At 47.3% G+C, this 18,487-nt stretch overlaps 1 protein-coding gene across 2 annotated transcripts in view; it reads left to right on the top strand.

Annotated features, from left to right (window-relative positions):
- Positions 1–18,487, top strand: part of EIF4G (eukaryotic translation initiation factor 4G) — a 40,068-nt gene that overhangs the window by 2,215 nt on the left and 19,366 nt on the right. For both annotated transcript variants that reach the window (XM_086815000.1, XM_086814999.1), the window contains exons 5-6: positions 132–4,831; positions 4,933–5,127. In XM_086815000.1, the coding sequence (XP_086671126.1) occupies positions 132–4,831; positions 4,933–5,127 (4,895 nt within the window). The remainder of the gene's footprint in view (positions 1–131; positions 4,832–4,932; positions 5,128–18,487) is intronic.

Here is an 18,487-nt window from a genome sequence, read left to right as displayed (position 1 = left end):
TGTTTGTTTTTCTCAGTTGATTGGTTTGAATGGGCAGCACTTTTTTGGCAGATTCTTGCTGTGCAATTATTTGTTGCTAAGCTTGATATGGTGACATACTTATGCTCTACTTTTCTCTCATATTCTAACAGATTCCAGCGAGAACAAGCTCAGCCCCTCCTAATCTTGACGAGCAAAAGCAAGATAAGGCACGGTTTGAAGCAGTCAATGCTACAGTGGCCAAAGTACCAGTTTCATCAGGAGGGCAGCAGCAAGGCCCAAGGTCCCAGGTGCAGCAATCAGGAGGGCTGAGGTCTCAGGCACAGCAATCAGCAGCTGCATTGCCTGCTGGCATCCCACAACCACCGTACCTCCAGAATCAGGGTCAACACACCATTCAGGCACAGATTACACAGACTAATTCTCATATGCAGGCACAAGCTGTGGTGACCACTCAAGCACACTTGCAAATGCAAGCCCATTTGGTCCCTGCCCAAGCCCAGCAGCAAGGACTTGTTCAACTGCCTTATTCACAACATACCCTGCAATCTCAGCAAGGTCTGATGCAGCATAATGCGGGACAAGTACTGAAGTTTCCACAATCTATGGCGGGTCCCCCCCTGGCTGGCCAGCTGATTGGGCCTCAATTAGCTTCCCTGCCTGGTCAATTGTCTGCGCAACAAATTCCGCAGATGCCTCATCAGTTATCTGGGGCTTTGGCTGGCCCAATAGCTTCAGGAATGCCAGGGGCTCCGTATGGGGTGGTGCCAGTAACAAATGTTTTCATTCAGCCTCGTACAAGCAGTGCTGTGAAAATTGTGCATCCGGAGACACATGAGGAGTTGAGATTTGATTCTAAGAGCTCAAAGGGCGATTCTGCGGCTGACAGTGGGGTTCCTGCGACATCAGGCGTCTCTCAAGGAAGAGTGGTAGCAAATGGGCCTTCTCACACAAGGCCTTCTTTAGGCTATGTTAGTGGAGCTCATCATCAGATCAACCAAAGTGTCTACTCCACACAACAGAACGGGCCATATGCTCATGCAACTCAGAATTATTATCAGCCTTCTGTGCCAGGCATCTCCACTGCTGTAACTGGTCCAGGTTCAACTAAGCATAGCTTCAGCGAACCTTTGCAAGGTCAAGGAGGGTCTTTACCAAGCACAACCTCTCCAGTACTTACTGCAAGTTTGGGTAGTACAACTACAGAGACTTCTGGGATAAGCACAGCAGCAGTTCAGAGTCTTTCTGGATCAAGTCAACCTGCAACAAGTGTATCTGCTGAAGAGAAAAAAATTGAAGTAGCTACTTCCGTTTCGGAATCTATTGGACAAGTCAAGGAATTTGGAGTTGATGTTGAAGAAAAAATTAGCAATGTCGGGAATCCAGAGGGGTCTACAGCACCCATCAGGGATGCTGTACGAGTGCAGGAACCCCTTAAAGAAGCTCAAGCAGAATCCTTAAATCTGGCTTCATCAAAAGATAGCCACAGAACAGATTTGTCTGTCCTTGTCACTTCAGATGTAAAACAAAGCAACAAGAAGAAGAAAAAGAAGGAAGGTTCATCAAAAGCCAATCCAGGGGATGCATACAAGGTATCCAAGGCTTCAGAAGGCAAGAAGCAGGTTGAGGGTAAGATTTCTGACATTTACAAGGCAAAAGTGATGCCACCAAAAGTTGAAGAACAGGCAGAGGTGAATCTAGGGAATACCACGAATTTGATGGAAGGGATAATACCTGAAGCTGCTGATGTAAATACTTCAGAAGTTCAATCACTGGTAGCTAGCAGTTTTAGTGGTGAGCCCGTGTTGGATATTGATAGGGTTGCAGCTGAGGTGCAAAGTGTGCCCATTATTTCAGCAAATGACAATGATGAAACAAAGGTGGATGGCACCATTGAGGCTCTGGTACCTTTAGATATCGCAGTTTCTGGCCTAAGTCTTGGACCTTTGGTAAAAAGTGTACATAAAGTTTGTGTCAGTATGCATGAATCAGTCAATGAGCAGGTACCTAGTAATGACGAGAAACAAGATGACAAGGCAGTTGTTCAAGTAGAAAGTTTTGAAGCTTTACCTCCCCCTGCCACCTCTGTTGTGTTTGCCAATGATTTGAGTCCAGGACCTTTAGATACTGCAGAAACAGGTGAAGGTGCTAGTGTGGTGGGAATACTGGAAAACACAGTTGAAGCAACGGTAGAAGCAAGCAAAAGCACCTGTGAAGTACTTGAAAATGAGAGCTGTATCGAAGTGGTTGATGCTGCCATCGCTCCTTCCACTGTCGATATTGACAATGCAGACTCATCCTCTTTGAATAGTGCTTGTAAAGTAGAGGAAGGGGCACAATTGCAAACAGAGTCAGTAGAAGTGCACAATATTGTAAATGTCGAATTGTCTGTACTCTCCTCAATCAAAGAAGGGATTTTAGGAGACACATCTGTTCTGACCACCCCAGACATAAGACATGGCAGCAGCAAAAAGAAGAAGATGAAGGATATTCTAGCAAAAGCAGATGCAGCAGGCACAACTGCTGATTTATACAATGCCTACAAGGCTCCAGAAGAGAAGAAATCTGATGAACTGGTGGCTTCCAAAGTGGATATCACAAAAACTCCAAGCATTGATCCAGTCGAACAGTTGGCTATGCCTGATGAAATTTCAGCACCTAAAGAGCTTGATGACTGGGAGGATGCAGTCGAGCTTCCTTCTCCTAAGGCACCATCAGGTATCATGGGTACCGAAGCTGGTGACAGTAGCAGAACTGGTGAGAAACTTGCCTCAGAGGTCAAGGGAGGAGAAACATATACAAGGGATTTCTTACTGACGTTCAAAGATCAAAACATGGAAATTCCTCTGGACTTTGAGGTGAGGGCTGACATTGCTGAGTTGCTTCTTAATCCTCAAGTGGCCTTTTCACGGTTTGCTGAGCGAGACATGCTTTCAAGCTCAGGAAGGATTCTGGATCGTCAGCTTAGTGGTGGTCCTAGACGTAGCAATGCAGCAAACAGTTTTGATGAAGAAAGGTGGGCAAGACAACCCCAGGGCCTGCATTCTCCTCTCTGGCTTGACACTTATGTAGACATGGGTCCTGCAGGTGGTTTTCGTCCAGGGAATGCCCAGGGCCTTCTTCCTCGAATGCCATCCAACATTCGTCCAGGAATTTCAGTGCCACCTTTAGTCCCCGGGTTGATTCCAGGAAAACCTTTAACACCTTCGGCAAATCCTGGTCTGGTTAGGACCAACACTGTTGATTCTGACAGATGGCAAAGAATGCCAGCTGGACAAAAAGGACTGATTCCATCACCGCAAACCCCTCTTCCTCCAGTGCATAAGGCTGAAAAGAGGTATGAGGTTGGTAAGACTTCTGATGAAGAGGATTCAAAGCAGAGACAAATGAAAGGGATACTCAATAAGCTAACACCCCAAAACTTTGAGAAACTCTTTGAGCAAGTCAAGGACGTGAAAATACAGTCTGCAGCTACGCTTACTGGAGTGATTTCACAGATTTTTGACAAAGCACTGACAGAACCAACTTTTTGTGAAATGTATGCAATGTTCTGTAGGCAGCTTGCTGCAGATATGCCAGAGTTCGTTGAAGATGGTGAGAAGGTTACATTTAAACGGGTCTTGTTGAACAAATGTCAAGAAGAGTTTCATCGGGGGGAGAGGGAGCAGGCTGAGGCCAGTGTAGTGGAAGAAGACGGCAAGGAGAAGATGAGCCCGGAAGAACGGGAGGAGAAACGCCTGAAAGCTAAAAGACGGATGCTGGGTAACATTCGCTTTATTGGAGAGCTTTACAAGAAGCATATGTTGACAGAACGAATCATGCACGAATGCATAAGAAAGCTCTTAGGTGAATTTGAGAACCCAGAAGAAGAAGATGTAGAAGCATTGTGCAAGCTGATGAGCACTATTGGTCATATGATTGACCATCCAAAAGCAAAGGAGCATATAGACGCCTACTTCGATAGGATGGCTAGGTTGTCTAATAATCAGAAACTCTCTTCAAGAATAAGGTTTATGCTGAAGGATGCGATTGATCTTCGGAGGAATGGTTGGCAAGAAAGGAGGAAGGTTGAGGGTCCTAAGAAGATCGAGGAGGTGCATAGAGATGCAGTGCAAGAGAGGCAGGCTACGGTTGCACAAGCTGGTCGCATGTCTCGCGGACCGAGTATAGGTGCTTCAGCTGGAAGAAGACTCGTGCCTCCGACAGACTTCAGCGTGCGAGGTCCACCATCACCAATGTTTTCTCCAAATATGCCTATGGGCAGTGTTTCCCAGGTAGGAGGCGTAAGAGGAGTTCAACCTCAGATTGGCAATCGTGGCCCCTTTGTACAGGATGTGCGAATGGAAGACAGGCTGCTTATGGAGAGTAGGCCTGTGCCAATGCCCCTGTCTCAACGATCAGTGGATGAGGGTCCCATAACCCTTGGTCCTCAGGGAGGTCTAGGCAGGGGGGCATCCATGCGAGGCCAACCATCAGGATCTGGTCGAAGCCTGTTGGTGGATGTGTCTCCAGGGATGGTCTCTGGTGAGATCAGGCGGTTTGGGCCAGTTTCATTGCCAGCGTACAATTCTAGTGCACCTCTTGGAGCTGAGAGGCCTCTTACCCCACCCGAAAGGCCATTATTGGATAGGCCTGTTGCAGTGGACAGGTACGGGTCTGGATCCTCTACTAGAAGCTCGCGCCATCTTGAGCGAACTCTAAGTGACAGGGCCGTTAGTACATCTACGGCATCAACCACTCACCACCAGCAGCAAGGTTTAAGTAGCAGACCATCAACAGCACCTGCATTTGTGCCTTTAAGTGAAGAGCAGTTAAAAAAAAAAAGTGAAGCTGCCTTGATTGAATATTTCAGGTTGGTCTGGCTGGCAGGTTTTGAAGGTTTTTTCTTACTTCTTCATTCTAGCTTTTTAGTGAGTATTACAGTGTTTTTAATATATGTATGCTTCATGGCAGTGCTCGAGATCTGAAGGAGGCAGCGCTATGTGTGGAAGACTTAAGAGCTCCTAAGTTCTATTCTACAATGGTGTACACGTGGATTGCTCTTTCTTTGGAGAAAAAGGATTTGGAAAGAGAGCTTTTGGTGAAACTGCTAATAAGTTTGCACAAATCAGAACCTTTTCTGCTTAAACAAGAACAGATTCTTCAAGGGTAAGAAAAAGTATTCATATGGTCACTTAATGTCAGTGTGGCACAAGAGGTGTGTCTCTTAACACCAATTCATGGTGTGTTCAAAATACACTTGAAAGACTAAAATGACCATCTAATTTGTATCAAAGTCTGAATGAGAAACAATCATGGCACTATATTGAAGCCATATGTACTGGTGCGATGTTGAGGATTTTCCAGTCTTTGCCGTACTCATTCGTGGCTGATGTGGTACACAAGGATGTTCTTATCTGTTTGCCTAGATTCCAGCTGTGTACTGGACTCTCAGCAGTCTAGTTGATTCCTGTCTATGATTTTCTTGAATCTGACCCTCAAGATAGGGATGCATGGTGAATTAGCAAGAGGGAGGAGGGAAGCCTCTCCACTAGGAGAAAGTTGAAAAGCAAAAACACAGTTGTAGCTGAGTTTTTCATATATTTATTACAAGATTAATTTTATCACAGCAAATCATCTGAAGTATCAACCGTTGGATGATAGCCTAGCACATCCCCCCATGGCCTGACATGTGTCACATATCCCACATTGTGTTTGCTCTAACCCTGGCATATGGCACATTCGACCCCCCCCCCCCCCCCCCCCCCCCCCCGCCCGGCGGCACGCGACCCTTCCTTGGCCCTTGCTGTTTCCGACATGGTATTAGAGCGTGCGTCCGCGTTCGGTTGTTGGCATCCGCCATCGGCGTTCGTGTCCTCTCGCCTTGACTTCTTGTTGATGGCCTTGACGCCCTTCCTTTGTTGGCGTTGGCTCCTGCTGATCCTCACCTTGGCCTTGACGCCCTCCTCATTGGCGTGGCCTCCTGTTGTGCAATCCGTGCGTTGGCATTTGCTTTTAGGGAGCTCTCGGATGATATCCTAGTTCATCCCCTCGCGGTTTGAAACGTCACGTATCCCACATTGTGTTTGCTCTCACCTTGGCGTAGAGTTCATATGGCACATTCGATAACCCCCCCCCCCTGCCCCCCCCCCCCCCCCAAAAGTCCTAGATCCACTCTTTTAGGGATGGTGGGGGTTTTGGGTGGCTAGGCGGCAGGTGAGTGGGACCCCCCTACACGCGACCCGTCTTTAGCTCTTGCCGTCTTTGGCATGGTATCAGAGCGTGCGTTCGCATTCGGTTGCCGGCATCCGCCGTCGGTGTTCCCGTCTGCTCTCGCCTTGACAACTTGTCGATGGCCTTTGCTCTTCCTTCATTGGCGTTGGCTCCTGCTGGTCCTCACCTTGGCCTTGACGCCCTCCTCATTGGCAGGGCCTTGTGTTGTACAATCCGTGCGTTGGCATTTGCTTGGAGGGGAGTTGTTGGATGATATCCTAGCTCATCTCCACGTGGCTTGACACGTCACATATCCCACATTGTGTTTGCTCTCACCTTGGCGTAGAGTTCATATGGCATGTTCGATACACCCCCCCAAAGTCCCGGATCCACCCTTTTAGGAATGCAACAATGGAATATCCCCTGTATAGCCCAAATCAACCACTAACCGAGATAGCCATAATGCCTCCTTGCAAGCCTCTGTGGCTGCAATATACTCGGCCTCTGTAGTAGATAAGGCAGTGCACTTCTGCATCCTGGATATCCATGACACAGCACCTCCTGTGAATGTAAACACATAACCGGTAGTAGACTTCTGGTTATCTAGATGACCGGCATAATCCGAATCCGTGTAACCATGCACTAATGCATCCTGTTTGCCAAAGCAAATGCACATATCCTGTGTGCCCTTCAAGTATCTCATGACACCTTTCACTGCTTCCCAATGCTTCTTGCCAGGGTTGGCCATGTATCTAGAAACCACTCCCACTGCAAATGCAATGTCCGGCCTAGTAGCAACCATGGCATACATGAGACTGCCACAAGCTGAAGCATACGGAATCTTGGCCATATCAGCCCTGTCACTATCCGACTGTGGGCTGTCCAGAGCATTGAGTATTACATATGGAGGCAAAGGAGTACTAGTCTTCTTCCCCCCGTCCATATTGAACCTCTGCAAGACTTTGCCAATGTATTCCTTTTGAGACAAATACAACACATGTTGATTTCTGTCCCGAAGTATCTGCATACCCAAGATGTGATTTGCATCACCCAAATCCTTCATATCAAAGGTTTGATGCAGCCTCTGCTTCAAGGTATCCATCTCCTTACGAGATTTCCCGGCAATCAACATATCATCAACATACAAGATGAGGATCAATAGACTGCCATCCAAAGCTTTCTTGGTGTACAAGCAGTGATCTATGTCACTTCTCCTGAAATTCTGAGATTTCATGAATGTATCAAATTTATGATACCATTCCCTTGGTGCCTGTTTGAGCCCATAAAGACTCTTTTTCAGCTTGCATACAAGCTTCTCCTTTCCACTCACTGCATAACCCTCTGGCTGTTGCATATATATCTCCTCATGGAGATCACCGTGAAGAAAAGCAGTCTTCACATCCATCTGGATCAAGTCCAGATCATCATGAGCAACCAAAGCCAATACAGCTCTAAGTGTGGTCATTTTGACCACTGGAGAGAAGATCTCATCAAAGTCCACACCATATTCCTGCTTGAAGCCCTTAGCCACTAACCTGGCTTTGTATCTTGGCTTTGCATCTGGTGCAACTTTGAGCCTGTAAACCCACTTGCATGGCAAAACCTTCTTGCCTGCAGGCAAATGCACCAACTTCCAAGTTCCATTTTTATGCAGAGAATCCATCTCTGACTTCATGGCACGCTCCCATAGAGCCTTGTCTGTCCTCTGTAAAGCCTCCTTATAACATGAGGGCTCCCCACAGTCAGTAAGCATCAAGTAGTCAACCCCTGGAACAAACCTGTCAAGGGATCTAGAGGGTCTTGTGGACCTCCGTACCCAATGACCATCATTTGCAGGTTGCTGTCCAGCCTGCATATCACCCATTGGTGGCTCCTGTGCCATGCCATAAGGCTGAAAAATCATGCCCGGTATCTCCTCTAACTGTGGTATATCCATAGGGATATCTTCTGCCATGTCTGGCTGTCCATTTGGACCATTTTCAGCACCATTTAAGGGCTGGTTTTGCTGCTGTAATGGCTGATTTACAGCCCTTTGTTGTTGTCCATGATGTCCATCATCATCAAAGATGACTCTGCCAGGCTCCTGTTGCCTTGCAGGCTCTTTATACATGCATGTTTCATCAAAAATGACATCATTGCTGCGTATGATCTTTCTATTCATGGGATCCCAAAGTCTATACCCCATTTCACCTCTGTCACCATATCCTAGGAATATGCATTTGTGAGACTTAGGATCAAGTTTGGTGCGCATTTCCCTGCGTATGTGCACGTACGCAACGCAACCAAACACTCTCTAGTGCTTGTATGACGGAGGCTTCCCTCTCCATACTTCTTCTGGCACTTTCCCACCAAGCCTCGTGTTAGGTGACCTGTTTATAAGGTGAACGGCTGTCATAACAGCTTCAGCCCAAAAACCATGAGGTAATGCAGCATGTGACAACATAGAACGGACCTTCTCCTGAATGGTCCTGTTCATCCTCTCTGCTGTCCCGTTTTGTGGAGGATCATAAGGAGTAGAGAGCTCCCTCTTGATGCCTTTAGCATCACAAAAATCCTGAAACTGTTTGGACATATACTCTCCACCATTGTTGGAACGCAAAGCCTTCAGTGTTTTGCCAGTTTGATTCTCCACATGAGCAACAAACTTTTGAAACACTGAGAATGTATCACTCTTCAAACGAAGAGGATAAACCCACACCTTGCGTGTGGCATCATCTATAAAAGACACACAATATTTTGCCCCTCCCAAAGAAAGCTGAGGCATCTCACATACATCTGTATGCACAAGCTCTAACTGAGCATCTTTCTGTCCAAGAGCTTTCTTGTGGGGGCACTGCAGTTGCCTGCCATATATACAATGCTCACAAAACTGAAAACTTGAAAACTTTAGAGAAGGCAAGTAACCCAAACGAGACAATTGCTCCATTCCTTTGACACTCATGTGTCCCAACCGGCTATGCCACAGAGAGATTTCGGGCAGCTCGGTTGCATTTACATTAGCATGGTGACAAACACCCGCATGCATAAAGTAAAGAGTGTCCACCTTAGAGCCTCTGGCAACAACCAGTGAGCCCTTACTAATCTTCCACTTTCCACGACCAAATGTGGTAACATAATCAGCATCATCAAGCTGTCCAGTAGAAAGCAGGTTCTTCTTGATCTCAGGCACATGCCTGACATCATGGAGCATAAGCTGTGAGCCATCTGAAAACACAAGCCTCACATCACCTCTGCCAAGAATCTTGCATGCATGGTTGTCACCCAAATAAACCACTCCTTCATTGCCAGCAGTATACCTAACAAACAAGTCTCTGCAACCTGTGACATGAAAGGAGGCACCTGAATCAATGATCCATGAGTGCATACCATGACCATCTCCTGTAAGAAGTGAATGGGCATCAAGTGAAGACGTAAATAGGACCTCATCCTCACTGTCACCTGCATGTGACACATTGATTTCTTCAATCTTGACTCCACTTTTGCCCTTTGGCTTTACATCTTTGGCTTCATCTTTGTCTTTGTCTTTGCCTTTTCCCTTTTTCTTTTGATCATTTTTCCATTTGTAGCATTGCTTTTTGATGTGTCCCTTCTTGCCACAATAATGGCATTCCAAATCCTTTTTGGAGCGAGACTTGCTCCTTCCCCGTTCTTGGCTTTTTTCCCTTTGCTGGGATCTCCCACGTGCATTCATTGCATTGGACTTTCCAACAGAGTTGTTTTTCCTGTTCATCTCTTCTTGAAGAAGAGCACCCTCAACATCTGCATATGACAGCATAGCATTCGAATTGCTAGTGGCTGTCCTGAATGTGTCCCAACTCTCTGGCAAAGTGCATAAGAGAAAAGTGGCTTTGAACTCATTGTCCATTGCCAACTTTTGATTAATGATCTGGCTGACAATACCATTAAACTCATTTAGATGGGCTGTCATAGACGCCCCTTCCTTCATCTGAAGACCTATGAGTTTCTTCAACCAATACACTTTGCTTGAGGCACTTTGTTGGGCATACAAGTCCTGCAATCTCTGCCACATTCCCCAAGCTGTCTTCTCTTCACGAATGCTGAAAAGTAATGAGTCTGACACAGACAACATGATAGTAGATCTTGCCAGCTCATCCATATCTTCCCACTCTTCAGCAGTAAGAGAAGCGGGCATTACACCCCTTTCTTTGATAGGCTTGTGCTGCTTCTTTTGGAGCAACACATTATAGCACTGGGTTTGCGAAATATCATAGTTATGTGAGCCTTCAAGCTTCTTGATGTGAAGCAATGAAGAGCTTTCACCTGTGGTTGCCATAGCAATATGCAACCTGTCAATGCCTGACTCCCTGCAAAATGTGCAAACACTGCACCAAAAGCACACAAAGTGCTCACAGTTGTTCTCCCAAGTTTATCTCCCACTGCGGAAGCACAAATGCAACTTTTCTTCCACTTTATGTGATGAAATCACCAAAATCTGGTTGCTGCAGATTTAGGACAGCACCTTAAATGTGCTCTGTTGCCCTTCCAAAGTACTGTACAGCAGTACTAAGTGCTCACCAATGATGTACCAAACCTGTACCGGCAAGTACAGCAGCTGAAATTGAACCTTTTCCTCACGCAAATCAGTGTACAGCCATGCCAAAACTTGTACAAAGCTGTACCAAATCTGTACCAGCAGGTACAGTAGCAATAAATGCTCTCCTGGCTGTCCAAATGAGTGAAAATCAGACTTTTACAGTCCCGAACACTGCATACAACAGTTCCGAACAGAAATTGGGCAAAAGCCCCTTGACTGCAAGCTGATTTCTGAGGATTCAAGGCATAAATGTTTTGCCTGTTGCTTTGCCAAGCTCAACAAGCATAAAATCTTGAAAAGCCCCTTGATTTAAGATCAATTGCTGATCATACATGGTACATTGACGCACATGAAGGCATCCAGAGTCTTCACAGTGCTTCCCCCTGGCCACATATACATCCAATACATGAAAGCCCCTTGATTTACAGGCACATTGAGTGCTTGACAGGCATCAACACGTTGCCCAAAGCATCAAATGCGATTGCCTGCATGCAAATCAATCCAATCGGCACAAAAGCCCCTTGATTTGCAGTGCAATTTGCTGCAATTTTGCTCGAATGTGCGATTTCTCACATCATACAGCATGTATGAATGCTTAATTGCACAAATACATCAAAAGCCCCAAATTTTGACATCCAATTTCCTGCAAATTGATCCTGATTGTGACCAATGTCACCCAATTTTGCCAATTTTGCTCAAAAAATTGTGCAATTTGGCACCTGTACCTGCTCAATTGATGATTGTACTTGCTCAATTGCAAATCCCAAAAAAAAAATTGAAGCAGAATACCTTGTAATTTTTGATTTTTTTGTTGCAAGAAAGGGGGGTTTGCTGAATTTGGTGTTGCTGCAGAAATCGGATGCTGATGGCCCTTATTCCAAATGGACGTCAATGATGACTAATGCCTGTTGGATTGCCATTGGGTGTATTACTGTAAAGATTGTCCGAATGCTTCACGTATTCTTCTTCAGCAGGACAGCAGAAACAATTGGCCATTTCACAGGTTGATAAAAGGCTTTGATCAATCTTGCATTTCACGAACAGAGCTTGCCTGGTTATTTTGTGCACAAGAGCGCGCCCCAAGGGTTCAGATTTTTAGCTTCAGACTGGTAGACGCGGCAGCTTGCCAATGGCAGGGAAGCAGGTGCGCTGCCCGTGTTCTAACTCATAGACGTGTTCGCCTGAGTTCGCCTGACCACCACCACGTAGGCGCGTACCAGATGGAAGCCCGCCTTGGAGAAGATGACGTGGAGCTGAGCGCCGCCCGCTAGCGCTGTGTGCCCAACGCGTTGCTTCGCAGACTCCGCCAAAATCCTGCCCGACTCCTGCAGCTACGCTCGAAAGGCTCCAAGCTCGCCTGCCTCCCCTTCGCACTAAGCGTGTAGACGCCTGGCTGCTGTAGGCGCCTGGCTGCGCCTGAATGGCTGGGCAGTCCTCATGGCTGCTGGGCAGCCCACGCTACTGGCTGCCTACGCCCAGCTGCTGCTGGGCATCAGTTGAAGCAGCCCACGCCTGTTGGCTGGGCAGAGAAAGGCAACCAGATCAGGGTACGACCAGTATCTTCAGAATTCAGCACGACGGTACGAGTTAGCTCTGATACCAGTTGAATAGGAGAGAGAATTAGGGTTAGAGTTCATGTGGGAGACATACACAGAGAAGCAAGGGGGAGAGAGAGAGAGAGTTATGGGGATAAGTCAACTCATGGGAACGAGTGTGTGACTCCCCTATCACACATGTATATTCCACTAGTACACATAGTGCACTTAGTACATTAAAAGTACTAAGTGTACTATGTACTATAACTTATGGGCTTATACACACTATAAGGGTGGGCATAATGCCTTTACCCCAACACATCTTCCTCGGCTTATGTGAACTGCCAGGGTCTGAAAGAATGTGATTTTTATGGCCATTCACTTCTCCATAAACTCGGAGAAGATCATGCAAGCCAAATACTTTAGAATTGAACAGACAATCAGAACAAGTACTAGGGCGAGAAAGTACAGTAATTGACGTACCTGTCAAAGACAACTGGTTAGCTGCCTTTGGCTTGGGTCCTGCGTTCGTCTTAGTACCCTTTTGCTTTGGGCACTCGTTACGCATGTGTCCTTTTTCTTCGCAGATAAAACAACGTCCTTTCTTCTTGAGCTTTAAAGCCCTAAGGAGCCGTTTCTTCTTCGTTGGTGTCGAACTGGAACTCTTCGAAGGTTGGTCCGAAGACTTTCCTTCTGTCGTGTTAGCCATAGGTGCGGAGAACTTTCTTTTATGCTTGTTCCCCTGCTCGGTAACGGGTTTCGACTTGGAAGAGACCATCGTATCATCATAGATACGAGCTGAATGAATGGCCTCGTCCAATGTTTTGCATTTGTTATTTTTAACCTGTAATCGATACGAGTCTGGTAAACCAGCTACGAAAAACCCCAAAAGAGTAGTGGGATCCATCTTTGTAGCTTTCATCTGCAAGTCACGAAACTTCTGGAGGTAGACCTCATAAGTGAGGTGCTGCGAGGTCATGGTCAAAGCTGAAAACCGGGCAACAACATCATAGTCACTCTTTCTTGAGGAATTCTTTCTTGAAGACGTCTTCGAATTGTGCCCAAGTCGTTGGCTTAGGGTTGAGTTCCTTCCTAACTGGATCCTCTTTCCATCATCATATGGATGAAACTGAAAGTGAACTTGCCACTTATGTAGCCACGTGTCCACGATCTCCTTGGTGCGCTGCTTTTGCTCGCCCCCGAACGGTTCCGGAGTAATGTTGGGGCCTAAAGCAGAGGCCAAGGTATCCATACCCGAGAAAGTAGAGAGGGTAGTGGTCAATAGAGCAATGGAGTTTTGCAAAGCTTGCATCTGGGCTGCGATTTGTGCCTGACGTTCCGTTGAAGAAGCTTCGAGAGCTACTTTGAACTCTTGGAAATCTGATTTTGATACAAAATCGTCAAAAAGATCGGCATCGGTACCTTCTGTAGCCGGCAAGCCTTCGCGTTCCACAAGGGGCTCCAACTCCGATTCTTGGGTCGACATCGTGAAGAGGGTACGTGGAGAGAAAATTTGATCTTTGCACAAGGAAAGTGAAAGTGAACTTGAGAGCTTGAGAGCTTGAAAACTTGAGAGATGTGTGGCAAGAAGCCCACTTAAGGGGTTTATAAAGATAGCCCCAAAAGCTAAAAATCTCCAAAAGCTAGGCTTAGCTTTTGCTTTGCTTTTGTGTTTTTTTTTGAATATAAATATATATATATGGATATATATATATTCAATTTTCTTTAAAAAAAATAAAACACGTTTAACCTTGGAGAGGGGGGGGTTAACCTTTAAAAAATAAAAAAAACGAAAGCCCAAAAACAAGTGCTTTCCTTGTTTTTCTTTTTTTTCTCATCCCTCCTGGATTAGCCGCCGGCACTGTTGTTGACGTCATCGTTGCGGCTGCTTGCGTGAGTTGTCCTGTCGGCGCCACCTTGCCAGTCGTCGGGTGTTGCCAGCACCTGCGCTTCAGTCGGTACCTTCACGCCAGCCTGCGCCTGCGACAGCCCAAGTATGCCTGGCCACAAGGCCACGTGGCTTGGGCGCCTGCCTTGCGTGGCCTGGGCGCCTGCCTGGCTTGGCTTGGGTGCCTGCGCTAGGCTGCGTAGGCTTGGCTGCCTGGCTACGTAGGCCTGGCCGCCTGGCCATACAAGCCTTAGGCGCCTACCTTTGTGCCACTGATGATTTGAACACTCGACAACCAATCTCCAACACTTCTTGAGTGATCTCAAAGCTGCATAGCCACACGTCTGTTGGTCATCCCGGCTAGTTCAGGTGTGAACCCAGCTTACTCACGGGCACTTTTTCCCTGTGACTGGACATAGGTTTTCCCCGTGTGAACACACTTATGTGTGTTGGACACTTAGCCCTAGGCTTTTTAGTACTCACTTGTACTCTCATTTCATATCATTATTGAGTACATCTTTTCCAGCACTCTCACATTTCTTTGTGCTTGAGATTGTGTGTGTGTGTGTGCAGGCTAGCTTCCCTTCTACCCGACATTGGTATCAGAGCCTGGTTAGGGTTAGGGTTAGCATTAGGCTTTGTGTCAAATCCCCACGGATCCCCTCGTGATCGATCTTGGTTCGAAACTCGAATCTTGCAAACAAATGAACAAACAAACAAACAAGGGGGTGCAGGCCTGACTCACCTCCCAACCATGACAGCCGTGGGCAAGCCCACAGTCTTGGCTGTCCCCACCGAGCCACGAGCTGAGCTAACTAGGATGACGTACCGACCAATCTCCTCCTCGCGACGTCCCATACCGCCACGAAGCTGTCCTCGCGGGCCTCGAGATTGCTGCCGGCCTCGGTTGCATAAAGTAGGTGCACGTCTGCACTAGATCCAGGCTCCAAGACCATAGAGCTCTCACAAACTTGCGAGACTCTCTATATCCCAATAACTAACCTTGGCCACCCTTTTATAGGCTCTTGGCCGGTCATCGGGCGTCCACACTTGGGCGCCCACCCGTCCATACTTGGGTCCCCGCCCGTTAGTTTATCCCTAACTCAGCTCGTCAATCAGCCTGCCTAGTTCCAAGCTTTCCCAGGCCTCGAAACTAGTCTTGCGTGCGTATAGCACACGGTAGATACACACTCTGCACATGACACTTTGCCCCCTGTTGCCCTTCAGAGCTTGAGCTTCAGCCTATTGTATTAGGGTTTGTAGCAGTAAGTTTTTTGCTGTTTTGGGTTAGAGTTTTGCGCTCAGCCGCTGTGCAGCCACCTTGCCCTGCTGCCCTCAGCTGCCCGTCGCCGTCGTCACCTCTCAAATCCACCGTCGTACGACGCCGCTTGTGTTGTACGGCCGTCCTTGCTCCGATTGTACCTCTGTCTGTACGTCGTACTGCCCGTCCCCGTCGCGCCCTCAGCTACACACTGCCGCCGCTCCCCCTGTGCGTCGTCGCCCCAGATCTGGCACCGTCTGTCCGGAGCTGACGTTGTCGCCGTCGCCATTCCACACCGTCGCCTCTGTGCGCGGTCGCCCTTGCTCGCGCCGCCCCAAATCTGGCGCCAATTGTCCAGATTTGACGCTGTCGCCGCCGCCCCTGTGCGTCGTCGCCCCTGCCCGCACCGCCCTAGATCTAGCGTTGCTGCCGCCCCTGTGGGCCGTTGCCCTTGCCCGCGCCGCCCTAGATTTGGCGCCGCCTGTCCAGATCTGACGTCGCTAAGGTGCCGCCGTCGCCGTTTATGCCTGTATCTGTTGTCGACGCCATCACCGCCGTACTATATCGATGTTGTCGCCTAGATCTGCGCCGCCTCATCACCGTATTGTCTAGATTTGCTCTGCTACCTGTTGCTCGTACTATGCCCCGTACCGTATGATTGTACCTGCCCTAGTCCAACTATACTTGCTCTGCTATGCTCTGCCCAAAGCAACTTCAAATTCCAGATCTGCAAGGTTTGACCTGAAATTGCACACATTGCCTATTGAAATTTGGGGCTTTTCACCATTGAGCCTGACATTGGCACCTATTGGCTTTGATTTCAACAGATTTGGTGCATAATTGCACTAGAAATTTGGGGGTTTTGCAGAAATTGGCACTATTTGTAGGCAATTTCGGGTATTACAGGTACATTTGGTTGGCATGGGGGCATTTCCCCCGATGTTTTGGGTATTACAGCACATTTGGTAGCTCAAGGAGGAAAAGGCCTAAGCATCTTCGATGAGGATACTCCATCACCCGACTAAGTGGGCCAAATCCCTCTCTGAACAAGCAATGGTATCTCCCTCTGATCTCATAATATAGAGGGCATGTGCATATGTAATGCTCGTCTAGCTCTACCACTCTCTAGCATAATCTGCAGACTCTGTCCTCTCTAGGGGTCTCTGCTACTCTCCCTACGTCAATCTCCAGAGCGAGGAAACTCTGATAGGACCAATAGTCACCCTCATAGCGTGAGACGTGTACATCCATATTGCGTGGGGTCTGACAAATCCATCCTCTGTGAATCTAAGGAAATGATCTCTGTAGTACTGCATCTTGGTGGGAAGGGGACTCGACCAAGTCTCCCCGGTGTGCAGCTGGATCAAATCCTGTCTCAGAACTCTATTCCTCTCTGTTGGAAATTATTTCATTCCCCGATGGACTTTCCCATGCATATTTATGCTTGTATCTAGCTCCATATGAAGCCCTGCATTGGCATATCTTAGCAGAGATTTTTCAGCATTTTTTTGGTATTTTTTAGGCATTTTAGCATTTCTTTGCTATAGTCAAGCTATCGACGTGCTACAGCTGGCCGACCAGCTCCTCTCCCACATATATATAGGTGGCTTGGCTTAGCATCATTATCATCTCATTTTTCAGCTTCTGCAGTGATAGGCAGCATCTACGGGACCTCCCTCATGCTGCTCCACATGATGTACTGCCTTTTCTGGTGATATTCAGCAGTGATCTTCTTTTCTCCTTTATGCTTGCTGTCCATATACAGTGTTGTATATATCTTGCAGCATTTCTGAGTGGGTATCTCAGCATAGTACCCATTCTTACATGGTATCAGAGCGGGTAACATCTACAAGAACCTGCGTTTCTTTTCCCATGCTGCTGTTGACTGTTTTCAGCATATAGGAGCTGTTTACTGCTGCGTTTCTTCATCATTAACCTTTGTTTTACAGTGGAGCTACGGGACTGCCTCAAGTGCTGCAATTTCTTGCTACTGTAGGCTGTGTTTTCTGCATATTTATTGTTATTAGTTGAAACCCTCTTCACAGGTGCCGAGGATAGGAACTCTGAGATAGTCTGCTTCTTCTATATTCAGATTCCCACCCTCCCTTCCCTTTCTTGCTTCTTTCTCTTGCTGTGCACAACTTGAGAGGAGGTACTTTGTTTTTTCAGCAGACATGGCTTCAGGAGACCACTTCTCTACAGCCATTCCTTCTTCTATCCATAAACTTCTTGGCAAGTTGCGTGCTTCCTTTGATTCTTTCAGGGATAATTTTTATTTCCGTGATGTCTATGATTCCCCTGTTCTTTCATCTTCACTCACAAGAGCAAGACGAGTCCATCCTGGTGGTCACACAGGAGACTTTTGATTCAGAAGTCAGTGCCCTAGAGGATTATTTACAGGAGTTTCTGACAGCGACCTTATCAGTTCCTCTAATCCCTTCGGTGGCCAGACGGTGGAGCAGCGACGGAACTGTCGGACGGAATCGACGGACGGCCGGCGACGGAAATTCGCAGGGCGACAGAAATCTACAGGTTTCCTTCCAGCGACAGAATTTCAGGGCCAGCTCCCTGCTCTGATACCAATTGTTGGGGTTGGACTCACACACTCACACACACAAACCTGCACATTAGGGTTAGGTGCAAGGTAGAGAAGCTCACACACAGAAATGAGAGAGAGAGAGAGAGAGAGAGAGAGAGAGAGAGAGAGAGAGAGAGAGAGAGAGAGCCAAAAGTGTGGTATCCACAAAATGCAAGTCAACCCTTGCATGTGTGCCACATTCATATAATATAGAAGTACAAAATATTATATGTTAGAGTGTCCTTTCACACTTGATGTCCAAGGGGAAAAACCACATGGGAAAAAGTGCCCTTGGTTAAGCCCTGTTCACACATAGCACTACCATAAGTGAGCATATGCCTACAGCACTCTGTAATCTCATTTGAGAGTGCACTGTATGGTGATGTAGCTCCTCGGGTCTCCTCTTTCTCCTCCACCTCCTCTATCTCCTCTCCATCCTCTTATCTCCTCCTCTATCTCCTTTGTATTTGTGGCATAATGTGAGGTGTCTGGTGGAAAG

Source organism: Cibotium barometz, chromosome 20 (genome assembly GCF_041138505.1).
Source record: "Cibotium barometz isolate CiBa-2024 chromosome 20, ASM4113850v1, whole genome shotgun sequence".
NCBI lineage: Eukaryota > Viridiplantae > Streptophyta > Polypodiopsida > Cyatheales > Cibotiaceae > Cibotium > Cibotium barometz.
This window is presented reverse-complemented; position numbering and strand designations above follow the sequence as displayed.